This window comes from Ceratotherium simum, chromosome 21 (genome assembly GCF_057802395.1).
Source record: "Ceratotherium simum simum isolate JZ-2026a chromosome 21, ASM5780239v1, whole genome shotgun sequence".
NCBI lineage: Eukaryota > Metazoa > Chordata > Mammalia > Perissodactyla > Rhinocerotidae > Ceratotherium > Ceratotherium simum.
The window spans coordinates 31,796,275-31,823,619 of record NC_141920.1 but is presented as its reverse complement, the minus strand read 5'-3'; the positions used below and the strand labels follow the sequence as shown (position 1 = coordinate 31,823,619).

The 27,345-nt window shown below is 40.1% G+C and overlaps 1 protein-coding gene across 3 annotated transcripts; it reads right to left on the bottom strand.

Annotated features, from left to right (window-relative positions):
* Positions 1-187: 187 nt before the first annotated feature.
* On the bottom strand, positions 188-27,345 carry PANK2 (pantothenate kinase 2). Of its 3 annotated transcripts, XM_087445554.1 has the most exons (7): positions 27,011-27,314; positions 14,287-14,639; positions 10,803-11,056; positions 9,547-9,723; positions 6,381-6,504; positions 4,678-4,803; positions 188-1,279 (listed from the first exon to the last, which is right to left on the bottom strand). In XM_087445554.1, the coding sequence occupies exons 1-7, from the start codon at positions 27,273-27,275 to the stop codon at positions 1,229-1,231; spliced, it is 1,350 nt and encodes a 449-aa protein (XP_087301680.1). In that variant the 5' UTR covers positions 27,276-27,314; the 3' UTR covers positions 188-1,228. The 3 variants fall into 3 exon arrangements, 2 of the variants coding, with proteins under 2 accessions (XP_087301680.1, XP_087301681.1); XM_087445555.1 differs by lacking the exon at positions 14,287-14,639 and having other exon boundaries at positions 27,011-27,072; XR_015555633.1 differs by lacking the exons at positions 188-1,279; positions 4,678-4,803; positions 6,381-6,504; positions 9,547-9,723 and having other exon boundaries at positions 10,943-11,056; positions 13,706-14,639; positions 27,011-27,345.

Sequence of the window (27,345 nt, the reverse complement as noted above, 5' to 3'; positions counted from 1 at the left end):
CTTGGAACCGTCCCTTGGAACCATCCCTCCAAGGCCCGTCTCCTTGCCTCGCCTAAAGGCGAGGGGCGCGAAGAGGCTGGAAGAGCCTTGGGGTTTCCTTCTAGTTCAAAGGCTGCGTTACACAGACCCTTGATTGCCTTCACCAGCAACGCAGGCACCAAATAATACACACAGACAGACACAAACGTTGCTCTATCTCCAAGGGGAAAGTTTTTTCAAGTTATTCTGCACAGCAGAAAGAAAAGGTTCAAAGTCCATCTCTACCAAGAGTTCGTCTAGAAACCTGTCTCTATCCTCAAGCAGCCTTTTAAGCCAGCAGGCCAGGGAGTTTCAGAGGTACGAAGACTGGAAGTGGGAGAGGAAGGCGAGAGAACCCCGCCCTGCTCCCCAGGAGGTAATCAATAGACACCTCGATTCCTCACTTTCTAATAGCCTGAAAGTATAACCAGATTCTCCGTGGCTCCCTGAAAAGATGTCCATTCTAGCAGCCCTTTTTGTCTGGTTTTAGTCTTCCAGGTTGTGCTTTTTGTACCAGCTTACTTCCATCAGGTCAACAATCTCCCCACTATCCAAGGAAATTCTGCCCAGGGGAGAAGTCCTGTCTTTCCACAGACCTTCCCAGGATTTACAGTGTAAAGTAACCTGGAACTGCCCTTCCAAAAGCTGCTTAATTGTCAAAGTTACAGGTACAGAATTAACCTGCCCAATTAAGTTTCCAGAACCTTGAAATAAAACATGTTTTTCAAAAGGTTTACACAAAGGCTAAATGCACACCAGAGTTAATGCACAGATGATCGCCAAGGCCATAGTGACAAAACTGTCATCAGATTATAACACACAGCAGCTTGCCTTACATTTAGCAAGTTCAGCAGGACACAAAACCACAGTCAGCTGAACAGAGAACAGCTCCCTTAAAGCGGCTCCAGTGAGTGACGCTAAATTTCAAAACTACACAGCAAGGTTAACAAAGCTACACTGAAGAGCAGTAAAATACAGCAAACCCTCACTGCCACGGACATGGTCACTTTTTTTATACGCATCTTTCCTCACTGGGTACTAGTTTAGATTGAATCTTTAAGGATTTATCTTGATGACTTAGAAAAATACACTTGTCCTTTCTTGCTTTGATTTGGGTAGCACACAATTATAAAACTGAATAAGTCTCTTAAAAAACAAAAGTCCACAGATCGCATTGTGTAAGGTTCCAGGAACCCTCCCCAGGTAATGATCAGGGGATCTTCAACAGCTCAAGGAGTGCTCCAACGGCTCCAAAATAACCCTGAAAGAAAAAATTAAAAATAAGAGCAATTTTCCTTAGAATTATTTAAATTACCATAAATATGATTAGTAGTGTTAAAGCCAACAATGCCCTTAATTCCTAATACCCATTTCCTGAGCACCTATTTTGCTGAGCCCAAGGCCAGCCTGGAAGCAGAGAAGCTCCGAAGAGCTCCCAGACTGGAGAGAAGGGTTGCAGGGACAACAAGACAACAAGACTTTGTCTGGCCTGTCAGACCAAAACCTGCAGCCGGAGCTACACGTGCTATGAGGCCCACAACGGCTCAGTTACCTCTGCTAAGAGACAGTACCTGGACCGTCTCCTGGGGAATGACAAGGTGAGAACCAGCAGAGGCCTGGAGCATTTCCAGACAACTAAGGAATAAAGGGACAATGGGACATGAAGTGCAACGAAGCAGAAGGGAAGGAGTGGGCAGGTCACAAGGATGAGGTCCTGACTGGGGTGGGGGTGGAAGGGAGAGTAAGAAGAGGGTGGCATGGATTGAAGATTCACCTGCGGAAGGGGATGAAGGCCACAAGAAGGTTTAGGTCCCTTTCCCAAGTCTAGTGATACCACCCCTGAGAAGAGGGACATAGGAACAAGAGATGTGGAGAGCAAGGAGGGGGCTTCCATACAGGATGTGCAAGGCTGAGGTGCCCCAGGCAGCCGAGTAGCCGCACCCAGGAAGTAACTGGATGTCTGGAGCTGGCACAGGGTGGCAGTTAGGGCAGCACCAGCAGAGGCACGAGACAGAGAAGCAGCAGCTGAAGGAGGACAATGCGGACCATCTCCTTAAGTAAGCAGTCAAGGTCAAATACAACCAAGAACCAAGACATGATAACCCAAAACCAAACCAAAAAAAAAAAAAAGGTTAAATATAAAAGAAAATGAGACAACACACACAGTGGCAGAAAGAGATCACCAGCAGGAATCTGAGGAGAATCTTACAGTGATACAGAATCCATCAGTCTCTGAAGGATGAGACTGGATGGTTAAGTACTTTAAGAAAGAGAGAAATGACTAAGAAAAGAATGTGGGAAGATCCTGAAAGACTTGCTTGTGGATTCAGAAGAATGCACTAAAAGTCTCTGAAATATATAACTAAGGTCCAGTCTATTTCCCAAGAAAACCTTCTCCAAGAAACATGTGGCCACACAACAGAGAGGCTGAAGCCTGACCTTTTACTTTATTTATTAGTTTTAAAAAAAGGGCAGCCACAAGGATCTGTGTTATGAGAGGAGGCCAGAAACTGTAAGAGGGACACAGCTGAGGAACACTCAGCAACGCTCAGGAATCTCCAGTCACAGCCAGGACAGACTCAAGGGTGTTATTTTTTAATAGCTATACATTTTATGTGGTTTTCTATGTTTTTTTAACAACAAAAAAGGAAGAGATAAAGTTAACCATTATATTGAATTCCACTGGAGACCCAGAACCTACTATCAGGTACAAGATATAGGTTGTTACAAGCTACAAAGTGCTAGCAGAGAACAGTAAAGGACGAAAGAGAAAGGCTTGAAAAAGAAAGGCTTGAGAAGAATCTACACAAAGCTTTCACAACATTAGCTAAATTGACTTCAGTGTGAGGGCAGGAGAAGGTTTCAAGATTTGGCCTAAAATAATCAAAGTTCCACAAATGCAGAAATCAACGCTAGAGTCAGAGGCCTAAAGGCAAACAGAAAACAGAGGCAAATGGACCAGCAATGCTAACCAGAGAGGAGAATGAACTCAGCGGGCAATAAGAATGACAAAATGCGGGGCTGGGCCTGTGGTATAGTGGTTAAGTTTGTGCACTCTGCTTCGGTGGCCCAGGGTTCATGAGTTTGGATCCCAGGTGCAGACCTACACACCACTCGTAAGCCAAGCCATATACAAAGTAGAGGAAGACTGGCACAGATGTTAGCTCAGGGACCATCTTCCTCAAGCAAAAAGAGGAGAGTGACAACAGATGTTAGCTCAGGGCCAATCTTCCTCACCAAAAAAAAAGAACAGCAAAATGTAAAAACAAAATTTCATAAAGGGTTCATATTATAACTGTTATGATATGAAGATAGAAGTTAAAAAAAAAGTTAGCCTAAGAAATTGACCTCCAGGGCCGGTCCCGTGGCTTAGCGGTTAAGTGCGCGCGCTCCGCTGCTGGCGGCCCGGGTTCGGATCCCGGCGCGCACCGACGCACCGCTTCTCCAGCCATGCTGAGGCCGGGTCCCACGTACACCAACTAGAAGGATGTGCAGCTATAACATACAACTATCTACTGGGGCTTTGGGGGGAAAAAAAATAAATAAAATTATAAAAAAAAAAAAAAAAAAAGAAATTGACCTCCATGTTCTGCCTAGGAAAAGGTTCAACAAGAGGTAGGAGGAGGAAGAAAGTTATACTAAAATACAACATTACACAAAGTTTCTTTTTATTCTAATATAAAGCAAAATAAAAGATCAAAGATCACAAAAAACAAGATGTATATAGAAGGTATAAGAAACTTGATAATTTGGTGCTGATTTACTAATAACATTAGAAGTCAAAAAAAAAGATGACAAACTTTAAGCTTTTGGATATAGGGAATTTGTGCACTTCAGGTTTTAACTATGAACTTAAGCAACTTAAAAGGAAAAACTTACTGCAATTTTAAAGAAAAAAGCAATCTCTACTTATAGTACTTCAAATCCTACTTTGATTTCTGTCAAATTCTGTCAATATAAACACTGTTAAAGTAAGTATGCACATACAACTCTGAAAAACGTTCATGATAACACTATCTAAAATCCAACAACACTTGAAATAGTTCAACTGCCTCACAACCAAGGAAGAAAGAGAGAGGCCCTTCCATAACTCTGGTTCTATTCTTTCCCCAAACTGGAAAAACAGAAAGGCACTTTCCAAAATAGGATATCAGGTTGAGCAATTCAAAGATTCTTTTCCATTTTGTCATTTCTAGCCTGTCTACGTGTTAAGTTCTTGTGATAGTGTGGTTCTAGTCCTGAAATGTTTTTTACGGATCTATTTATTTTTAGAACATACATCTTAAATGAACTATATCAATACATAAAAACTGACATCAAAAAGTAAAAAAAGCAGAACCCAGAGTAAGTGCATTTACAAAGCACAATGGGAATAATAAAGGATGGTTCAGAAAAGAATATGGCATCAGAAATACAGCTGTTCATCAAGACTTTTTTCTTTAAAATTGCTGAAGCTCATAATTAACCAAAAATCTACCTTGCATTAAATCAAGTAAGAAATACCTTTTGAACATTACAATCAATGTTAAACCCTATACCATACAATTACAAAAATAAATAAGAAGTACTGCAGCCCATTTCACCTCTACTTCAAGTTCCAAACAGTGTGAACTGCATGCCCTTTTTATGTATGTAACATATCACAAGAAATCTGCTTACCTCATGTTCCGAAAAAAGTGCTTTCAATTGTCCCTTGGACCAATAATCCAAAGCATATGCCAAAAGCCGCATGGCGATCGTATTAATTCTCAAGAAATTTCCAACAAATATCACCTGGTTAATGTTCTGAGCACATCAAAAAAAGGCAATTAGTTTTCATCTTAATTTCTGTCCTCTTGTAAAAACTACCCCAAACAGAACACCATGTGCACAGTTTTTAGCAGCAAGTTGACCGCTGATCAAAAAAAAAGTATTTACATTTAATCCAGTTGATCCAGGGCTACGTAAATTTGATGCCCAGACAACTCTGGACCCACTTCAAAGCATGCCAGAAAATGTCACAGAAGAAAACAGATTAGGAAAAACATTTGTATTAAATATGACAAACAATAACTACTATTAAATAAGTTTTATACAGATAAGTAAAAAAAATAGTAAGACCAAATTGGAAGTGACAGAAACAGGCAAATTATACAAGAAATATCACCAAAAGAAAATTCAACCTCACCAGTGATCAAAGAAGTAAAATTTTAGACCTAGTAAAGTTAGCAAAACAACTAACTGAAATTCTACCCCCAAAATTAGTCAAGTTGTGGTAAAACTGACCTATTCAGTCATTGTTAAACATGATCTAAATTGGTGCAGCCCTTGTGCAAAGCATCTTGGCAATACTAATCAATACCAATCAAGATTCATAAGCACAGTCATATTCTTTAGATGAGAAATCTCACTCCTAAGTCCTTATCAAGAATAAAATTCAACCAAGGAACAGCTTCACGCTTAAAAATGCTTTACCACAGAGCTATCATTGGCAAGCAACCAAATGCCAAGCTCTATGTGAATGACTTATGATATGAAAAGAAATCAAATATACAGCCATGAAATTCAGTGTTTAAGTAAAAACATAAAATGGTACATACACCAACTAAAATCTTAAAATATATAAGCACAGGAAAGGGAACATGCAATAAAGAAAATAGTAGTGTTAACATATTCAAATGAAGAATTTTTTTAAATTACTGATGCTGATACAGTATCCTTTTAATTAAAAATGAGACAATCCTTTTGTACCTTTTGAGGTTTCATTTTTAAGCCACATGCCTATATCATCTATTTAGAAGAATAATTTTAAACAAAAATGTGTAAATGGGGACAAGCTATAAAGCTGCACCAACTGGATGCCCAAGGGAGGCCATTCTTGGTTCTTTCATAGCCCTGTACAATGCTGCTTGACCTGAATGCTACAAGGCAGCACTGTAAAGAAGCTGAAAGCACGAAGACACAGCTCTGCTGCGGTGGAGGGGGTGCAGGCTGGGCACTCCTCGTTCCACTCAGTCTTCTCCCAGCTTCAATGACTTCCTCTGGATTCCTTCCCAGGGACTGCAGAGCCCAATGATGAGCGTGGAGTCTAGATGCAGGATTGCTATCCATCACCACCACCCAACAGTCCCATCATCTGGAACACTGGCTACCTTCCTACCTTCCTCTACCTTCTCCTCTACTTCTAGATAATAGCCGTGTTTATCTTCAGTAAGATTAATCCACATGTGAAGAGTTTTAACTTCGCCAATGAAAAAAACTCTATCACACATGACTACATTTAGGCACTGTTTGGAGAAGATAGACATTGTACATAAGGTGGGGCCCACTTAGTAAGTTCTGTATTTTCCTCAGAGCCACTCAAGAAATTCATGTCCCCTTACTTCATTAAGGGCACACATTCTTGCTATTGAGCCAATGTTGTTGGTGATGGTGATCAAAGTTGCTCTGGCAAGGTCCTCTTTACTGACAGCCTCTCGCTTCTCCTTGCTCATCATGTTTCCAAAGCTGTGATGGAAAAAAAAAAGGTTGCTTAACCAAAGGCAATATAGCCCAAGAGAACTTGAATGTTACTTTACTAAGATAAAAGTGACCTTTTAGGGCCGCGCTGTTCAAATCTTCAAACTTTGTATTACAAAATAACAGAGCATCTGCTCAAAGAGAAAGAAATGCAGCTTCAAAGAGAACTCGCAAGCTCTGGATAAGTAAATGGTTTCCCCTGTGATTTCCAATGAAATCTAGCTTTGATACCAGATAGTTTGAACATTCAGTTAGGATCTCATCAGATCCTGTAAGGCACCATTGATCTTTCTGTAACCAGGGCAAGTTCCTGGAAGACACCTCTATTAGCACATCATCCCCACTGCACAGCTGTTCCACTCAGCTGAATGGTCACTTTCACATCTGGTAAACTGCTGTATAGAAGCAAAGCAAAGTGCAAACAGCTGAGTCCTCAAGTAGACTACTTAAGAGTTCCAGATTTCCCTAGAAGATCGTATTTATTTCAAAGTACCTGACCAGCAGAAATGCTACATTAATAACCATGACCAGAACACAAACCCAATCAATCAGAAAAGGAAGTGATTACCAATGAGCAAATGCTGTAAACACAGAAAATAAAATCTACAGCATTTACAAAAGTGTGTACAGTTAGTAAACAAGCATGTACATATGAGTGCCTTTTCTATTATTAAAAACCATGTGACCTGATATTAGCTCAGGGACAATCTTCCTCACCAAAACAAACAAACAAACAAACCACGTGCCCCAATACACAAAAATCAATTGTTTTTCCAAACAATCTGAAAATGAAATTAAGAAAATAATTCCATTTACAATAGCATCAAAGAGAATAAAATGCTTAGGGATGTATTTAACAAAAGTATAACACTTGTACACTGAAAACTACAAACATTGGTGAAAGAAAGCAAAGATCTAAATCAATGGGAAGATACTCCATCCTCTTGAATCAGAAGACTTAATAGTGTTAAGATGCAATACTCCCCAAGATGATCTCCATATTCAACACAATCTCTATCGAAATCTCAGCTGCCTTTTTTTGCAGATATTGACAAGCTTTATCCTAAAATTCACATGGAAAGTCAAGGCACCCAGACTAGCCAAAACAATCTTGAAGAAGAACAAGCTGGAAGTTCACACTTCCCAATTTCAAAACTAAGTACAAAGCTACAGTAATCAAGGCAGTGTGGTTGACATAATGATAAACATTTAAATCAATGGAACAGAATTGAGAGTACAGAAGTAAACCCATACATTTATGATCAATTGATTTTCAACAAAAGGCCAAGAGAATCCAATGGGGAAAGAACAGTCTATTCAACAAATGGTGCTGGGACAACTGTATATCCATATGCAAAAGAATGAATTTGGACCTCTATCTCATACCATATACAAAAATTAACTCAAAATGGATCATAGACCTAAATATAAGAGCTAAAACTATAAAACTCTTAGAAAAAAATACAGAAGTAAATCTTCATGATCTTAGGTTAGACAGTGATTTCTTCTACGTGACACCAAAAGCACAAGTGATGAAAGAGAAGATAGATACGATGGACTTCATCAAAATTTCAAGTTTCTATGCTGCAAAGGACACCATCAAGAAAGTGAAAAGACAACCGAGTAGGAGAAAATATTTGCAAATTATATATCTGAAAGGACTTGTATCCAGAACATATAAAAATTCCTACAACTCAATAATAAAAAGACATTTCAACTAAAAAATGAGCAAAAGACCTGAACAGCATTTGTCCAAAGAAGATAGATAATAACCAATAAGTACACAAAAAGATGTTCAACACATCATTAGTCATCAGGGAAATGCAAATCAAAACCACAATAAGATCACTGCACACCTATTAAGGCAGTTAAAATCAAAAAGACAGATAATAACAGGTACTGGCAAGGATGTGAAGAAATTTAAACCCTTATATATCATTGGTGGGATTCTTAAATGGTACAGCCACTTTGAAAAACAGTCTGGTAGTTCCTCAAAAGATTAAAACAGAGTTACCATGTGATCCAGCAATTCTACTCCTAGGTATATACCCAAGAGAATTAAAAACATATGTCCACACAAAGACTTGTACATGAATGTTCGTAGCAGCATTATTCATAATAACCAAAAAGTTGAATTTTTGGTTCACAATTTTTACCAACTGATAAATAAATAAAATGTTGTATATCCATACAGCTGAGGGCTGGCCCTGTGGCTTAGCGGTTAAGTGCACGCACTCCCTTGCTGGCCGCCCGGGTTTGGATCCTGGGCGCGCACAGACCCACCGCTTCTCCAGCCATGCTGAGGCCGCGTCCCACATACAGCAACTAGAAAGTGCAGCTATGACATACAACTATCTACTGGGGCTTTGGGGGAAAAAATAAATAAAATCATACAGCTGAATATTATTCAGCAATAAAAAAGAACAAAGTACTGGGGCCGGCCCAGTGGAGTAGTGGTTAGGTTCGTGTGTTCTGCTTCAGCGGCCCGAGGTTCACAGGTTCAAGTCCCAGGTGCAGACCAACGCACCGTTCATTAGGCCATGCCATGGCGGCATTCCATATACAAAAAATAGAGGAGGATGGGCATGGATGTTAGCTCAGGGCCAATCTTCCTCTCACACACGCACAAAAAAACAAAGTACTGATTCATGCTACAACATGGATGAACCTTGAAAACATTATGTTAAGTGAAAGAAGCCGGTCACAAAAATCACATATTGTATGATACCGTTTACGTGAACTGTCCAGAATAGGCAAATCTACAGAGACAGAAAATAGATTAGTGTTTACCAGGGACTGGGGGTGGGGGAATGGGGAATAACAGCTAACCAATAGAAAGTTTCTTTCTGAGATGATGAAAACATTTTGAAAGTAGATCATGGTGATGGCTGCACGATTCTGTAAATATACTAGAAGCTATTATATTGTACACTTTAAACAGGTGACTTTAAAGCTGTTTAAAAGGAAAAAGATATACCCAATATTTTATATTTTATTCCTGTATTTCTGAGAACACAAATGCCCCCTTACCTCGAAGCCACAGCCCAGCCTGGCAGTCCAAACCTCTCATAGTCCCCTCCATAAATGTCTCGCACTAGTTTATCCACTTTGGTGCTATCTCCACGAGACGCCATTTCAAGAGCTTCTTCAAAAGTGGTACAGCCAGTAAGAAGACAGCAGAGACCAAAAAAAGTTCCTCCTCCAAGACTGATTAAAAAAAAACAACATAGTATTAAACACTTTTTAAAAATAAGAATAGGAAGGTAATATTTATGAACTCAAAATCACGTTCATGTATCAATCCACTCTAGCCCAAACCCAATCATGCAGATGCCACTAGTAGGACAAGTATGTGAAAAGATAAAAACAGGGTGCCTAACAGACACCTTAGAGATACGTATTCACGTGAGGCAACAAGCAAAGTGGCAAAACACAGAGCCCACCTCCCCACCCATGTCCCAGTGCAGTTTGGTCATCTGCTGAGTACAAGGAGCCTCAGGGACAGATCAGCCCACCACATTCAGGGCCATGCTGGCATCTCCTCCCTTTCTCTCTCCAAGTGCATGCCCAGAGTCAGCCTCGTCCAAGCACCTTGTCACCCTGGCTCATCAGCCCCCAACCCCACCAGTACTCCTCCATTAATGTGTTCTCTCCCCTAAAATTACTTCTCTCATTCTTTAACTCATACCTGTTAGAAAACTTGTTTATCCCAATCCCCAGGTCCATGTTTTTCCTAAAGTGATCTCTGATCCTTAAACTGAAACATATTCATTCTCATCTGCCACCTACTCCTTCCTTCAGACTACCCTCCCCCCATCACTTTTCTGTTGCTCAGTATCTTGACTTCTAGACCATCCCCTTGCCGTGTGTGTGTGTCTGTGTGTGTGTGTGTGTCTGTGTGTGTGTGTAGTACAAAATCTAGGCCGGTTTCAAAGGTGGGATCTCGCCTTGCCTTCTCCTTATAGATGCTACCTAGTAGCTTTGGTTACCTTATGGTATATGCACACCATACACTATCTGAGGGCAGGGACTATGGACTCAATGAATCTGATGAATGAAACTACGGTAATGAAATCTTGAGCAATAGAGATTAAAGAAAAGTAGGGCATGAAATCAGAATTTTCAAAGAGAAAAAACATCTGTCTGCATAATCCCAGAAAAAATTTATATCTTCCACATAATTTTAGCAGGTTTTTGAAGGTGTACTTAGATACAATACCTGAAAACTCAGTTTTAACCCATTACAGTATCAAGAATAAACAATGACGTTTATATAAAAGACCTACCTGGTACCCGTGACCCGCTTGTAATTATCTTTGGAATATACTGCTAAGATGCTAACCCCAGAGCCAATGTTCACCAGAAGCAGAGGGTATGGATTTTTCAAATCAAATGGTAACTTCTGACATTTTTCGGAATCAGCAGGGTTTTCAAAGTAATAGCATTGTGACCGTCCATTGAATCCAACTGAGTCAATGTATAGAATTCCTTTTACTAAGCAATCTAGTTCATCAAGTTTGCAAAGCTGAAGATCACCTATCTGTAATGAAATAAAAATGTATTCAGACTTTTCAACAAGCCAAACAGAAACAAAAACTTCATTTAATAAGGCATCCCCTCTACATTAAATAAACCATAGAAGTGCTCATGATGTGTTTTTGTGCACGCTTTACAGAACAGATCTGGGGACAACAAACACAGGGATGGACTGACAAGACAGACTCCTGCTCCCACAGACCCAAATACACTCCACCTACAAACCACTGCAGCAGCTGGAGAAATGTGCCACAAACCCAAGCAGAAAACACCATGTCTGCTCACAGGGACCACGAGGCAGGAGCACAGCTGAGGTCACAGCCCTGTCAAAAAGCAGACTCCAAGAAATCCAAGCACCTGGTGACACATGGCAGGAGCCACAAGGACTCTGACATCTGCCTTCCAGAAGACCATTTTCAAGGCTATGGAGCAGTATCAAAGTAGGCCACACTTTATTCTTAAATACCTGAAGCCAAAGGGCTGAAAGTGTCTCATTAGAAGGTAAGATTTTCCACTATCTAAACTGGTTACAGCCTCTGAAGAAGGGGGCGATTTTAGCAGTATCAAAATTTAAAACATTATCATCAACTTAATTCCATTTAAATAATTAATAAAGGAATGATTAAATTATTATTCACATTATGGAACACTGTATAGTAATTAAGAACAAAGAGGATCTTCATTCAATTCAGCATTGAAGTGGGAAGAACACCAAGACATGTTTTAGTCAAAAAAGGAAGCTGAGAAACATTTTATGCAATGTGATCTAATTTGCCTATTTTTAAAACCATGTTTATAAGCACATGTATATGTCATACACAGTCATGCATGTATATGTCATACACAGTCATGCATAGAAAAACTAAAAAGATACATAAACTTTTAACAGCAGTGACTTTGGAGCGATGATATAAACTTACATGTTTTACTCTATAAACTTCTAAGCCATCTGAATGTTTACAAGCATATATACTCAATATATGTGACAAATGTAAAGACGCGTCAACCCCCTAAAGCACCTACTTCTGTTTACATCGAATTTAACCCTGCAAGTTCTCCCCCTTTAATTCAATTCCTGTTTGATTACATTTACACTTTATTTATTCTGATCCACAGCAGAGACAGAAGTTAATAGGTAACTTCATCTTAATCCTTAATTAATCCCTAATTAAGAATATTAAGTTACTCCTCTGATCAAACCCAAGCCCTTGAAGTGTTCATCACTGCCCTTATTTCACCTGCTCATACCCTCCCTGCCAAGATGAATTCAATACCGACTTCCTGACACTTGAATCTCAAGTGCCAGCATTTTCATTTCTAAGCCAAATCATTTCACACTGGTGGCCTATTGGAATCCAAGCAGTTTTCTGCCATTGTATGTCACACCAATATCTCCTTTTATCCTTCCCATAATTCATGTTATCCTCAAGTGTCCTGCTGTGCTATTATTCCTAACGAATCCCAGCCTAGCTGATATAGTTAGATGACTGAACGTATAGGTAATTTCACTAATTCAAGTTACTCAGAATGTAGACTTTGCACCAACAAGCAAACTCAATATAATATGAGGAAATCTGATTCACATTAAAAAAAAAACAGCGTGAACTCAGTATTTTTAAAAATACCTCACTGGGGTTTATTAAATATTAGTCACTCCTAATGCACAAACAGCATTTGATAGGCATTTCAGTTTCATCCAATTTTCAAGGACAGCACTGGTGCATACAAATGAGAAACCCCAACAGCCTAAGAACCAACTCCTAAGGTCCAAAATCCACTTAGCACCCTCTCCTTGGATTACTACACAACAGTGAACCTCTGGTAACAGCCTGAATGGTTTTCAAATATGTTCCATAGGGCATCTCATCCATACAAGGTCCTGGAAATAGAGAGGTTTTCTCTTTTACCTCTCAGTTATGATCCAGAGTCCACTACGAGGCTCCCACAGAAGAGGGGAACCTTCTCTCCTCCTACCTTCCCCTTTACTCATAGGAAAAGAAACCAGTGAAAACCAACGACCAAGAGAAATCCAAGCATAGACTATAAAACCTTGTTTAAAAATTCATGTCAATTCTACATTATGATTATGGTCAGTTATGGAAGAAAAGAGACTGAGGACAAAGAAAGAGGACAATGTCACAAACCTTACAATGACACATGGAGGGGGAGATGCAGACTAACATAGGCAAAGGCAGAATCTTTGGAATAATATGCTCATTGGTGGCATTAAAAACATGGTCACAGAAGATATTTTAAATCTATATTGCACCCTAAGGTGAGAGACCTAGAAAATTCTCTTGTCAATTCTCACACATATCCCCACATCCACCCTCAAAGGACCCAGCCTCAAGGCCTTGCAGTGTTCCCTGAATGAAAACAAAATCAAGTGCCCACTGGCACTCCTAGTGTCCAGACACGACCCAGAGACTGTTAACAAGTGTGCAGCACAGAACACATCAGAAGGCACTTGGGGAGAGGAGCCTCTGCTGTCAACCATCTCCAACTAAAACTGAGGCCTGAAAAACCTCTGCTTTGGACCAGAGTTCCTTGTTTTTTTTAATTAGTAAACTTGCCAACAAACAACTGAGGAGGACAAGAGAAATTATGTGGTAGACGAAATGAGAAACAATTTTATGACATAAATGACACTAACTTTTAAAAATTATTTTTCAATCTCATTGTTCAAGATTTAACGATGTTGGGCCGGCCCCATGGCTTAGCAGGTAAGTGCGCACGCTCGGTTGCTGGCGGCCCGGGGTTCGGATTCTGGGCACACACAGACACACCGCTTCTCCGGCCATGCTGAGGCCATGTCCCACATACAGCAACTAGAAGGATGTGCAACTATGACATACAACTATCTACTGGGGCTTTGGGGGAAAAAAATAAATAAATAAAAATTAAAAAAAAAAAAAAAATTTAACCATGTTGTTCCCCATAGGTAGTTCCTTACTCTGCTTATCACAGATTCACCATTTTTTCATACTCAAAGAACAACAAAATGCTATGCTTTTAGTGGTTCTGATTCTCATAAACTCATCTGAAGTGGGCAAAAAGTAAACTACAAATCTCTCAACAGCTAACTCCTAACTATCACTAATTTATATTTAATCTTAATTTGACTCAAGAAAATGCAAATTCCATTAGAGATGGAAATGATTCCACCATTTGCTGCTGGTTCTATTTTTAACAATCAGATTACCATATATTGTATATAAGCTAAAAAATGCATACTGTGAGAAAATCCTGCTCAAATTTGTACGCTCCACCTCCAGTGGCACAAAAGACAGTGTGGAGACTCGAGAAGTTTTTATCTCTGCCCATTTGAATAAAAGCAGGCATGTCATGGGTGGGAAAGCGTATAAAGTGCAGATTGCCTTTGCGTCCACACAGAGTCAGGTCCTTCAGCTCCAGGTGCACGTCCCGAATACCCGTGGACCCATAAGCCACATTGGAGGTAAGGTACTTCCGAATGCTTTTAAGACTTTCCACTTCTTCCTCTTCTTCTTCAGCAGTGATGTCTTTGGGTTCAAAATAAACCAGCTTGACAAGAGTTCCACCAATATCCAAGCCAAACCATGGAAAAACTAAATGGGGAAGAAAAAACAGAAACAGTTTTTTTCTGAAAACTAAATTTACACTTACTAGATTAGCAACTTATTTCATACCCTGAAGTTTCCAAGGACTATATAAACAAAAAAGTTTCTGGGAGAAGAAATATAATTGTCTGATTTGGAAGCACATCTTTAAAAAAAAAAATTACAGGGCTGGCCCGGTGGTGTAGTGGTTAAGTTCGGTGCACTCCGCTTCAGTGGCCCAGGGTTTGCAGGTTCAGATCCCCGGCACAGACCTATACCATTCAACAAGCCATGCTGTGGTGGCGACCCACATACAGAATAGAGAAAGACTGGCACAGATGTTAGCTCAGGGACAATATTCCTCAAGCATAAAGAAGAGGACTGGCAACAGATGTTAGCTTAGGGCCAATCTTCCTCACAAAAAAAAAAAAAATTACAAAGTTCTAAAAGAAAAATATCAGAATATTGAGCCAACCCAACCCTCTTATATAGCCCAAACTACAGTACCAAATATTAAAAAACAACAAAATGACTACCTATGAACCTCAACTCTGAAAAAAAAATTGAGAATGAAAATCTTCATCCTTTCTATTTGGCTTAAAAAAGAAATGCTGATAGGCCGGCCCCGTGGCTTGGTGGTTAAGTGAGCGCGCTCCACTGCTGGCGACCCGGGTTCGGATCCCGGGCTCGCACCGACGCGCTGCTTCTCCGGCCATGCTGAGGCCGCGTCCCACATACAGCAACTAGAAGGATGTGCAGCTATGACACACAGCTATCTACTGGGGCTTTGGGGGGAAAAAATAAATAAATAAAATCTTTAAAAAAAAAAAGAAATGCTGAGAATTTTCAGAGCTCTGGCTTAGTACTCAAACTAGGAGTAGAAGAAATTCCCAACCCTATGTAACATCTAAGCTCCAGTGGTCAATTTCTCTCAAAACCTGAAGTCCTAAAAAAAGTTTCAATGGACTTCAATGGAACAGATGTTTCAAAATATCTATCCCCCAAAAATCCTTCCCAAAAAATGGTTTCAGGAGATTGGGTCAAGATGGACTGCACAGATATACATGCCATCCCCTCCCATCTTAAATCCTAAAAATAACTATAGATTTATTGATACATTATTTTCTAAAATAATTCTGAGAAACATGAAGTGATACTATCAGCAAAACCAGGTTGATGAAGGCAGTAACTGTCCAGAACCCTCAAAAGAGGAATGCTATAAAAACTGGGAGCAGCTACGAAGGTGGAGGGAGCCCAAGGGTGCTCCATCCAAGCTGTCATAGGGGTGACTGCCATAGGGAACCGGGAGCAGGCTCTGTTGCAGTCATGGGTGACCTGTGGGGAAATACATTTGGTGCAACTAGACAGGCCAGCCACTTCCGTCTACTAAGAACCACATCCCACCTCCACCCCCACAGAGGCAAAGTCTTCACTGAGCAAGGCACTTGAGTCCAAGAATCAGGATGGCACCCAGCTAGCTGCCATTACCCAGAAGAAATAGGGAGCCCCTACATCTGGCCATATATGCCATCTCTCCCCTACAATTCATCCTCACAGACAGGTAAACCGACACTGCATCCACTGACAAGAGAACAGCAATCCTACACAAAACACTACAAAACATTCCTTTTATTTGAAACTCTAGAAAACGCAAACTAATCATTTTGCATCTGATAGAACACAGATCATAGGTTGGGAGAGGGAAGGATTGTACAGGGGCAGGAGAAAACTTTCTGTGGTAACTCAAATCTTGATTGTTGGGGGTGAGGGGGGAGCTTCATGGGTGTATGTATCTGTGAAAATGCATGAAATTGTATACTTTAAAAGGATGTAGTTTATTGTATGTAAATTATATCTCAATAAAGACACTTTTATAAAAGAAAAAAAGAGAAAAACTGATTTCCAAAATAAAGCTCAACAGATACATTTAACAACAAAATGGGCACAGAAAAAAAAAATGGAAAACAAAACTGAGAATTCTCCCAAAATGCTTCTTGAGTATGAAGAAAAAGTAGATATACAGAATATAGAACCAGAAAGTCCCATATTCTATCTTATGTGAGTTCTAGAAATCTTCTGGGGGACATGGGGGACAGAGGACATGAATCACTGGGTTGAAAGACCCACTAAGTGTTAAACAACCAATTAGTGGAGAAAAGGGGAGACACACTCATCCTATAGAAATTTCAGGAAATCCTAAAAACTTCAAAGAAAAAAAGTGAATTCCTACAAAGATACATAAATCATATAAAAGTAAAATTAGACTTTTTATCAGCAACACAGATGCTAGAAGACAATGGAGCACTGGCTTCAAAGTTATAAGGAAAAAGATTTTGAAATTCATATTCAGCCAAATCAGCTTTCAAGTGGGAATGCAAAAGAAAGAAATTTTCACACATGAAACAGCTTAACGTTTACTACTCTAAGACCTTCTCCGAAATAAGTAGACACACTCCAATATAATTTAAAAAGGATCCAAGAAGATACAAGCTATAAGAAACAATGATAAGTAAAAGAAGCCATATATGCTGACTTTCAGAAAAATAAGCAATTTGGAACTAAAATACTTACATGATTTCAACATAGGAAGTCAAAGTGGGAAGAGAAAGGAGAGGAAGTGAAAGCAAGCAGCACTTTGTCTTGTTGGGGAAAGGAAGATATAGATTCTGATTAATCCTAAACAAGAATAAAGAAGTGATGGTTTAAATGTGTTAAAAATTTACCCGTAACTCCAGAAGAAGAGAAAATGAACACATGACCTTCAAACAATTAGGGGGAAAAAAATCAGTTCAAAAACATAGAAGAAAAAAAAGTATGGTGAATACAAAACAAAAAATGACAGGAATGAATGCAAACATATCAGTAATCACAAATAGGTCAAATTTCTCTTCCAGATTGAAGAGGAAATTCAACTATATGCTTATACAAAAAGATACATCTAAAACAAGATAATACAGTAGATTGAAGGTAAATAAATGGTAAAACACCCACAAAGGAGTCCCATCATAAGGAAGAGTTGCCTGCTTTAAGAGGAAAATGGCATTCAGTCAAAAGTACTCATATCCAAGTCTCAAGCACCTCACTGGAGACTGATACACCACTTAAATGTAAGCAGCTGACTTACATTTAGGAACCACAGTACACTAAAAGTCAAACCTCGTGCTTCAAAACCAGCATTGCATTTAATAGGGTTATCATGCTCATACTATGAGAGGTGCCCCTCCAAACAGTGATCTATCAAGGAAATAAGATTCACAATTCTCATACCCACACTTACCTGCAATTATATATATTCACCAACCAAATTGGTGGGGAGAATCACTGGCACCATTTATTTAATTGATTTGCCACATTTATATAGTTGAATTTGGTTAAGCAAAATAAATGCCTGGACAACGCTACTCTACTGTATCAAGCAAATGTTAACAGAAAGGAAATACAATACTAGCAGACTAAACAGAATTCAAACAAACAAAAAGCATTAAAAGGGGACAAAAAGAAATTATTGGATGCATTAAAAAGTATAATTTATATGATCCTGCCACATGCTTAAAAAAATACTAAAAACAAGGAAAAACTGACAAATCTACAAATCAGCCTGAAATGACACAGGTCTCAGAAATTTGTACACACACACACACACACACAAAATAAAGGTATACGGATGATTTGAATATCACAGCTAATAAGGTGGATCTATTAAAGACAAATAACTTTGTATCAAAAAACCAAATACACTTTCCTTTCAAATACCCATAAACCTTCACAAAAATTAACCACACTCACTTCAAGAACCTCAAATTCCAACAAACAAAAACAAACCACACTTACTTTCTACAATACCTCAAAATTAGAAATTAATCCAACAGACACAAAGAAATACATCTATCCACCTGGAAATTTTTAAACGCACTTCTATTAACTCTGAGATTAAAGAGGAAATCAAAACAAAATTTATTTTTAAATGAATGACAATAAGAACACTACACATCAAAACCAATAGGAGGGCCAGCCCCATGGCTTAGTGGTTAAATGCGCGCGCTCCGCTGCTGGCGGCCCAGGGTTCGGATCCCGGGTGCGCACCGACGCACTGCTTCTCCAGCCATGCTGAGGCTGCGTCCCACATACAACAACTAGAAGGATGTGCAGCTATGACATACAACTATCTACTGGGGCTTTGGGAGAAAAAATAAATAAATAAAATTTAAAAAAAAAAAAAAACTCACTGGAGACTGATACACCGCTTAAATGTAAGCAGCTGACTTATGTAAGTGCTGACAAGGTGGCACTCAAATGGAAACTTCTAGCCTAAAATATTTACCAAATGTATTCAAAAAGAAAGCCTGAATAAAAGGAAATGTCTCATACAATTTGAAATACTAGAAAAAGAATAAAACAGACTCAAAATAAGCAGAAGTAAGTTATTAAAGATGAAAGCAAGATGTAAATGAAATTAGAAAAACATCATCATTGTCAACAAAGCCACAGTAGAGCGATCAATAAAATCAGGCTTTGAAACACCCACTAAAACAGATGAGTTTCTGGTAAGTGTATCCAAGAAAAAGAGAGGATATGGCTTTTAAGGACAAAAAAAAAAAAATCAAAGAAGATGAAAGAGTATATAACCATATAACCAGAGACTGTACAAATAAGCCAATATACAACTTTATAAGTTTAAAATGTATACTAAACAGAGGATTAGCTAGAAAAAATAGAGTGCAAAAAGTGGCTCAAAATGAGGTAGAAAACACAGAAATCAAAAGCACTGAAAAGTTTTTGAAAAGGGTCAAAGAGCTACCACCCAAACAACAACAAAAAAGCACTAGGCCCTAATGGTTTCCAGGCAAACCTTTAAGAGCTTCCAGGACACAGAAAAATCTAGCAAGATTCCCAAGTCATTCTAACCTGATATCAAAACTAGAAGTCTCTCACAACACAAATACAAAAACATTAAATTATTATTAAACAATACAATCCAGTTGTGCAGTAAGAGTAACACACCATGGCCAAGAGAGAGTCTTCTCAGGAATGCAAGGATGGTTTTCACATTACAAATTCCAATTAATGAAGCTTGCTTATATTAGTAAACTGAAGGAGAAAAAAAATCATGATTATCTCAATAGAGTCCAAAAAATAAAAATTAAGACAATCAATTAAACCAACAGAACTATTAAAAAAATTTTTTAAGTATTTGGAAACCAAGAACATACAAATACCAATAGCTTTTCCTATATAATAAGCAAAACCCAACAAGAAAATGACATAAAAAAATGTCATGTATAACAAAAGCCATAAAATATTTAGAAATAAATCTAATACTAAATATGTATGATTGCTATTAAAATAGTGTACTGAAAGACATGGCAGTGGGAAAATGTATCCTGCTCCAGGAAGGAAAACTAAATATTATTAAAATGTCAGTTCTCCCCAAATTAATCTAACAATGTCAACGCAATTGTAAAGAGAACACTGTGGTTGACTCCCCAGCAACCGTTCCACCTCAGTCCTAGGGTCGATCCTGATGTTTTTACACCAACAGAAATTCCATTCCCAGTGACCACCTAACCTAACCTGGCACGATTCACAAAAAGTCTGTCCCTGGCATCTAGAAGAAACTAAAAATTTCTCCACTCTTAAGAAAGCAACAGTCCTGGATATGACTAAAGCAAGGAGATTCAATTCCTATTTTCCTACTAGTAGCACCATTCTTTAACCAACAACTTTAGGATGATGCCAACCTTGTGAATAGCAAAGAAGAGACACAGCAGTCTACCAACAAACATATCACATCAAGAGGACTGGAATCTGAAGATCTGGACATATCTAAGACCAATGGATGATTTTGTAATGCTTAATGCAAATTAAGCCTTACTCCCTTTTCCTTAGATTAAAAAACTGAAACATTAGTATATGGCTATTATGTTTTAAATGACCATCTATTAACAGCCAAGCACTATATCAGGCACTTTACTGCATGAGCTTATTTAACGTTTACAATAACCATATAAGGTAAGTACTATAATCATCCCATTTTACAGATTAAGAAATTGAAGGGCAAAAGAGCCCACGATCACAGCCAAGAAAAGGAAGAGGTGAGACTCAAACCCAGATTTCCTAAATCCTTTAACAAGTATCTTTTAACAAGTATCTATACAAACCTAAGAGCATAGAACACATATTCTTGGGTTAATGAGAAAATAAAATTAAAAAGCAGTTTAGTAAAATTCATACTTGTTAAGTAAATAAAGAGGATCAACAATATATAAGGAAAAATAAAGAGCCTTAAGCAAAGAGAGTAGCTCAGTTCATATCCTTGTTATAGCCTTTAATGGTTTCTGGATTTTTCTCTATACTACTGATCCAAGCATTTATGTATCCAAGAATTGGGAGGCAATGAGAGGCATGGGAGGTCCATCAGATGCATGCTCTCTGATAATGGCTAAGGGAATTGTCTCAGGCCATACAATTCTGTTATTTCTCCACTCTTAGGCTAACATTTAGCCTATCCAAATGGGCTTAGATTCCTAGCACTGACTGTGAGACTTCCCTATACACTGTAATACAATGAATACTGGAATAAGCCTTCCAATTCTTATTCAAAACACTGTATGTTTCTGGTGGCAAGTCATGGAAAAAGGAACTTTTGCTATACCATCACATTCCTCATATCGCACCAAAAGAACACCTATTTATCACTTCTAATTAGTAAGTCCTTCCATTAATTTTCAGGTATTTTAGTCTGTTTGCAGCCCTTAGCATATTACCTGATATTAAGACCTCCAAGGTACTCAGTCTAGACAACCTATACTTGACTTAGGACATATTTCTACAAAGAAGTTAAACTCTCCCTCACAGATTATTTATGTAAAATCATCTTCAGCTCAATGTCTTTCTCATAATAGGTCTCAACAACTGAAAAACATTCCAATGGGAAATATATGGTTTATAAGAGTGTGCTCAATTTTCCAACATTATGAACTACATCTTTACCAGACCACATGTGGTTAAGATATTACGAACCCAAATCCCTAGGCTGGTCTAGGCAGCAATCCTTGGCCTCACATTGAAAGATATACCTTAATAATAATTATTCTTACTCCCAAAATAGTTTTAACTCAGGGACTAGATACTTATAAAATACTATATATTATAAAAGCAGCAAACTCAATAATAAATTCTACATTCAGGAAATATAAACATATCTAAAACCTAACAGACTACTAAATAACTGCAAGATGGCTTTCACTTTTAGAAAGCAAATTTTAAGCCATTACAGTCATGCACCGCATAATGTTTCAGTCAATAATGGACCGCATATATGGTGGTCCCATAAGATTAGTACCATAGAGCCTAGGTGTGTAATAGGCCATCCCATCTAGGTTTGTGTAAGTACACCCTATGATGTTCACACAATGACGAAAGTGCCTAACAACCCATTTCTCAGGATGTATCCTTGTCATTAAGTGATGCAAGATTGTATTTAGAAACGGCTTTTACATCCTACTCAGTCTTGCTGACATAAATTGAGAAAGAACAATGCCTGAAGATAAAGATACCCCAAGTTATGAACCTGAAAAATGCTCACTAGGTTATAAATTTAACCCCAAGGAACATCACTGCTCTTTTATTTATTTTTTGTGTGTGTGAGGAGATCAGCCCTGTGCTAACATCTGCCAATCCTCCTCTTTTTTTGCTGAGAAAGACTGGCCCTGGGCTAACATCCATGCCCATCTTCCTCTACTTTATATGGGACACCGCCACAGCATGGCTTGACAAGCGGTGTGTCGGTGCGCACCCAGGATCTGAACCTGCGAACCCCAGGCCGCCGCAGCGGAGCACACACTTAACAGGAGCATGCGCACTTAACCACTTGCGCCACCGGGCTGGCCCCGCGCTGCTCTTTTAAATGACCAACCAAAACAGCTATTCTTTTCACTGCCTGATAAGGTCCTCTCCAACAGCCTACAGTCTATTATCTTGTTCCTTATCTCTCCTTTTAACACGTGTTTAAGCAAAATATTTTTAATAGCATACATCGCTTCTTGCTTATGGTCCCCCCAGATAAACAGAGGGCAGGGATACCAACACTGAATAATCATATTATCTAAATTCATGATTCATACATTGTCCTATAAAATAACATACTGTACCATTTTACACAGCTGCATAATTGGACTATTTTTAGGCCCTGCTTAATACTTTATATTTGTTATACATACAAGAAGAGGGGCCACGTTTACTCTGATTTCATTTAGATTTCAAGTTGATAAAACAATAGGTTAAAAAGCATACTCTCCCATGCTGTCTCTCAAGAATGGGGTATAACAGAAATCTAACTTGTTTCCTGAGCTCCTAGTGGGCAGCCCTTCCCAATTCCACAAGGGAAGACGTGAAACACTGCATCTGATACAGAGCAGTCTCCCAGGGCCCCAGCACCAGTTCCGTTCCGCTAACACTGATGCTCCCCAAAAAGCCAAGGAAAAGCAATCCATTTTCTAGGTTAGGACTGTCAAGCTACAATTTATTTTCTAGACTAAAGGAGGTTAAGGGTATTCCATGATTGGCATGAGTCCAAAATCAGCTTGTCCTGAAGATCTCCCTCACGTGCTACAATATGCCTGGGAGTCACCTTCAAAGATCCAGCTTGTCCTCCACATGCCATGGAGCACTCTGACCCCAGGGTTCCCACATCTCCTGCACAACTGCTGCACATCTGGGGCCCTTGATTAAAATGTATGTTCTCTTGTTACATGCATGTATTCATTTGTCAAAAATGTACATTTTACTGTATGTAATTATGCTTCAAAAAATTTTTAAACGTTAAAAGATGCTGGGGCCAGCCCAGTGGCATAGAGGCTAAGTTCACGTGCTCTGCTTCAGCAGCCTGGGGTTCACAGGTTCAGATCCCGGGCGTGGACGTACACACCGCTCATCAACCCATGCTGTGGCAGCGTCCCACATACAAAACAGAGGAAGATTGGCACAGACATTAGCTCAGGGCCACTCTTCCTCAAGCAAAAAGAGGAGGATTGGCAACAGATGTTAGCTCAGGAACAATCTGCCTCACCAAAAAAAAAATTAAAAGATGCATGTTCCTAAGACCACTGTGCAGACCTGAGGGGTTTTTTTTTAAGCTTCTAAGTGATTCCATGTGAGAACCACTACTCTGGATTACACTGCATGTACCTTCCCCCACTGTAGAACGGGGAAAGTCAAGAACATGGGGTCTAAAGTCAGACACCTAGAATCAAAACACAGCTCCATTACAAACTTACTATACGCCCTTGGACAAAGGGACAATTTCACTGAGTCTGCTTCCTCATCTGGAAACTGGGGGTAAAAAACACCTGCCTCACAGGGTAATTGTGAGACTTAAATGAGATATTTATAAAATATTTGGCATAGTGGCTAAGACAAAGAAGTAAGCACTATGTTACCATCATTAGCATCTTTGTTTCCATCATTTAAACCAATCTTCGGGGGCCGGCCCAGTGGCTTAGCGGTTAAGTGCGCGCTCTGCTCCTGGCGGCCCGGGTTTGGATCCCAGGCGCGCACCGACGCACTGCTTCTCTGGCCATGCTGAGGCCGCATCCCACATACAGCAACTAGAAGGATGTGCAACTATGACGTACAGCTATCTACTGGGGCTTTGGGGAGTAAAAGGGAAAAAAAAAAAGAGGAGGAGGATTGGCAATAGATGTTAGCTCAGTGCTGATCTTCCTCACAAAAAAAAAAAAAATTTACGTAAAAAAAAAACCAATCTTTGGTATTTCTCTAGTCCTATGAGACATACTCCACCTAATCTAAAACTTTTGAAGAACTTCTCAGACACACACATGCCTAGCTTCATCCCTAATGACCGTGATGCATTAAGTCTGAGATGGGGACAGGTTTGAGAATCACACTGCTCTAGGGAACATGTGGCAGAAGACGACTATAACCAGGGCCCACAAGAATTCCTAAGATAAACTGAATATTTCCTTCTAGTTTCAAATGACAACTAGTCTCCTACCTTTAGACAAGTAGTGTCATAATGTCAGAATAAGGTTTTCTAACCTCAAAATAAAAGTGGCACCACCCCATACCCAACTCTCCCCACATTAAGTATCAAGAGATTTAGTCTTTACTGAATCCTCTCAAAGTTAAAACCATAGTATATTCTTAGAGGGTTTAGCAGTCAAGATGCTGCCTCTCCATCTAACAGGTGCACCCTGGATAGTACAGAAAGAGCAAATGAAAGGAAGAACAATACCTTGTTTATTTCTTTAGCAGGTCTCAATACCTGAGAAATGGCTTTTCATGATTTATCAGTCAGTCAGAGAAAGCAACGAAGGGGACCATGACAAATATCAGACACCAAAACAAAAAAAAAATAAATCCTACAACATGAATATTTGTCTTAGTTCCTTAAAAGACGTTTCAAAACCACCTTATATGCCACTATCACCTCCCATATAGTCTAAACCAGTGTTTTTCCGAGTGGTCTCGGAGTCATCTGTATCTGAATGATATGAGCAGCTTGTTAAAAATGCAGCTGCTTAGAAGCCTCTCCAGATTCCGATTCAAAAAATAGAGAATTGGACCCAGAGAATCTGCATTTTTAACTCTCAAGGTCATTTTTATGCTCAAAATTTGGAAGTACTTCCTCATTAGCTAGAAATTTTCACCTCAAGTAAGAGAGCCTTGAACACAAAAGATAATGACTATGCTTGGTCTTAGAGCAAGGAAGAAATAGCTAATAGAACATAAACAACGCAATAAGGCATAGTGCTTAAGAGCAGAGGCTGTGAAGCTAGAACTCCTGAGCTTACATTTCTATTCCATCGCTCACTAGCCATTTGACACTGGGCAACTGCGCCCCAGTTTTCCCACCTCTAAAATGGAATACCACCACCTACCTCAGAGTTGTGAGGGCTAATTAGTTATTAAAGCTCTTAGAAGACTAGCTGAGAAAAACAATTTAAAAATTTTAAAAAAAATTTTTTAAAGAGTGCCTGTCTGGTGCAAACACCCAAACTACAATACTTATTTAGAATCTTTGTGGCCAATGGCCACAAACAGCTGACTATATGGCTGCAATTCTTATTCGCCGAATCTCTGAAATTTACATCCACCTCTAATGGAGTACAAAACCACAAAGGAACAAATGTTTTGCACTGCTTAAACATCAGATGCTTCTCAAATGAAACACAAATCAGATAACTGGTTCTAAAAATGGTATAGGTGGAGAGCGGATAATCTGTTTTCCAAATCTCTTTCAAGAAGACAGGAAAAAACAAAAGAATTGAAAACTCCCAAACTTTTCATAGCAAAACAGGGCTACATTTAATATTTAATCATGCAAATCACAGAAGGTAAGGCTACAGCAACTAGGTGGTTGGGCTAAGATACAAAACTATCCAATAAAGACCTCACACACTCTCTCTCCCTCTCACGATCTGCATTTAAAACAAGCTGATTTCCTGAAATAGGAATTTGGCAACAAGAAAACAAAGTCTAACCATATGTAAAATGTCACGATATTGTAAAGCTCCCATTAGAGTATCGCGAGTCGACACTCGCAACGGCAGCAATGGCTGCTAGACAGAGGACGTGAACTGAAGACATGTACTGAAGACCTGTAAAGGGGAGCAACTATTTGGACTAGAACACAACGGAGAAAAAGAAACCTGATGATAAAATGGGGAAACCGAATCTCTGGAAAGAGCGTATGCAACTCCCTAGGCGAGGTTCCCTCAAAAGAAAACGCCTTAATGCCCAGAATGCTACAGTTCTGAATCGTGAGTATCAGCAAATAGATGGAAAGAAAACAGAGGAGATATCTGGGTGAGAGATGACCCGAACTCTCACGAGAAGAAAAGCAGCCAAGGCTTAGTGCACACAACACGGAATCCAGTTTTAGGCCTGCAGCAACTCAGGGGGCAGTTAACCATCTTCCAGCAAGCCCGAAATCTGCAGAGAGAATGGATTTAACGTCTTGGAGAGCAGCTCTTTGGAAACCCACGGGAAACAGACACTGGGGATTCAAAGGATTTGGGAAGAGGGAAGGAGGGGCGATGGAAATGAGTCAAAAGAAGGCCTCTCAAAGATAAAATCCTGCGACTCTCGGGCAAAGAATGCCCAAGGAGCTAAGAAGAGGGAGGAAGGGTCCGGGGGAAAGGCCCTCCACTCCGACAACCTGCAAGCGGGGACCACTGCGCGAGGGGGCCGGGCGGGGGACCCCCGCTTTTGGACCCGAGGCCTCCAGCTGGGTGTCAGCCCACGCACCAACCTGGGACCACCGTGCGAGGGCACTGTCCCTGCGCGGGCGCGCGGGAAAAACGGCGGCCCAGCCGGAAGGGGGCAGGGCGACCCGCTCGGGCGCCCCGCTGGGCACTTACGAGGCCGCTTCTTCTTGAGGCTTTCGACGCGCTGGCGGGAGACTGAGGTAGCGCCGCCGTATGAGCCGGGCCGCTCCCGCCTTACGCCGTCCGCCGAGGCCGAGGCCCCGACGGCGGGCGCCGACGCGCTGCTCGCTCGGCGCCGCAGCGGTTCCTGCCGCCGCCCATCGGGCCCCCCGGGCGCCGGCTCCCCGGCCGGCGAGTCGGAGGTGGCGGCGGCCCGGCCGTGGTACTCCATGGGCGCGCCGAGCCGTCCGGCTCCCATCCGCAGCAGCCACCGCTGCCGCCCGAGCCAGGCCCCCAGCGCCGGATCCCTCGTCGCTTCCTCCGCGGCC

Bases quoted from the DNA above. Each gene is read 5' to 3' on its own strand.
- PANK2 (XM_087445554.1), bottom strand. From the start codon at position 27,275: ATGGGAGCCGGACGGCTCGGCGCGCCCATGGAGTACCACGGCCGGGCC. The intron at 9,724-10,802 runs GTAGGTCTTTTA...TTTTTTAATCAG, and splicing joins AAGCGGGTCACGGGTACCAG to TCTTGGAGGAGGAACTTTTT. The intron at 4,804-6,380 runs GTAAGGGGACAT...TGATGTGCTCAG, and splicing joins GAATGTGTGCCCTTAATGAA to AACATTAACCAGGTGATATT.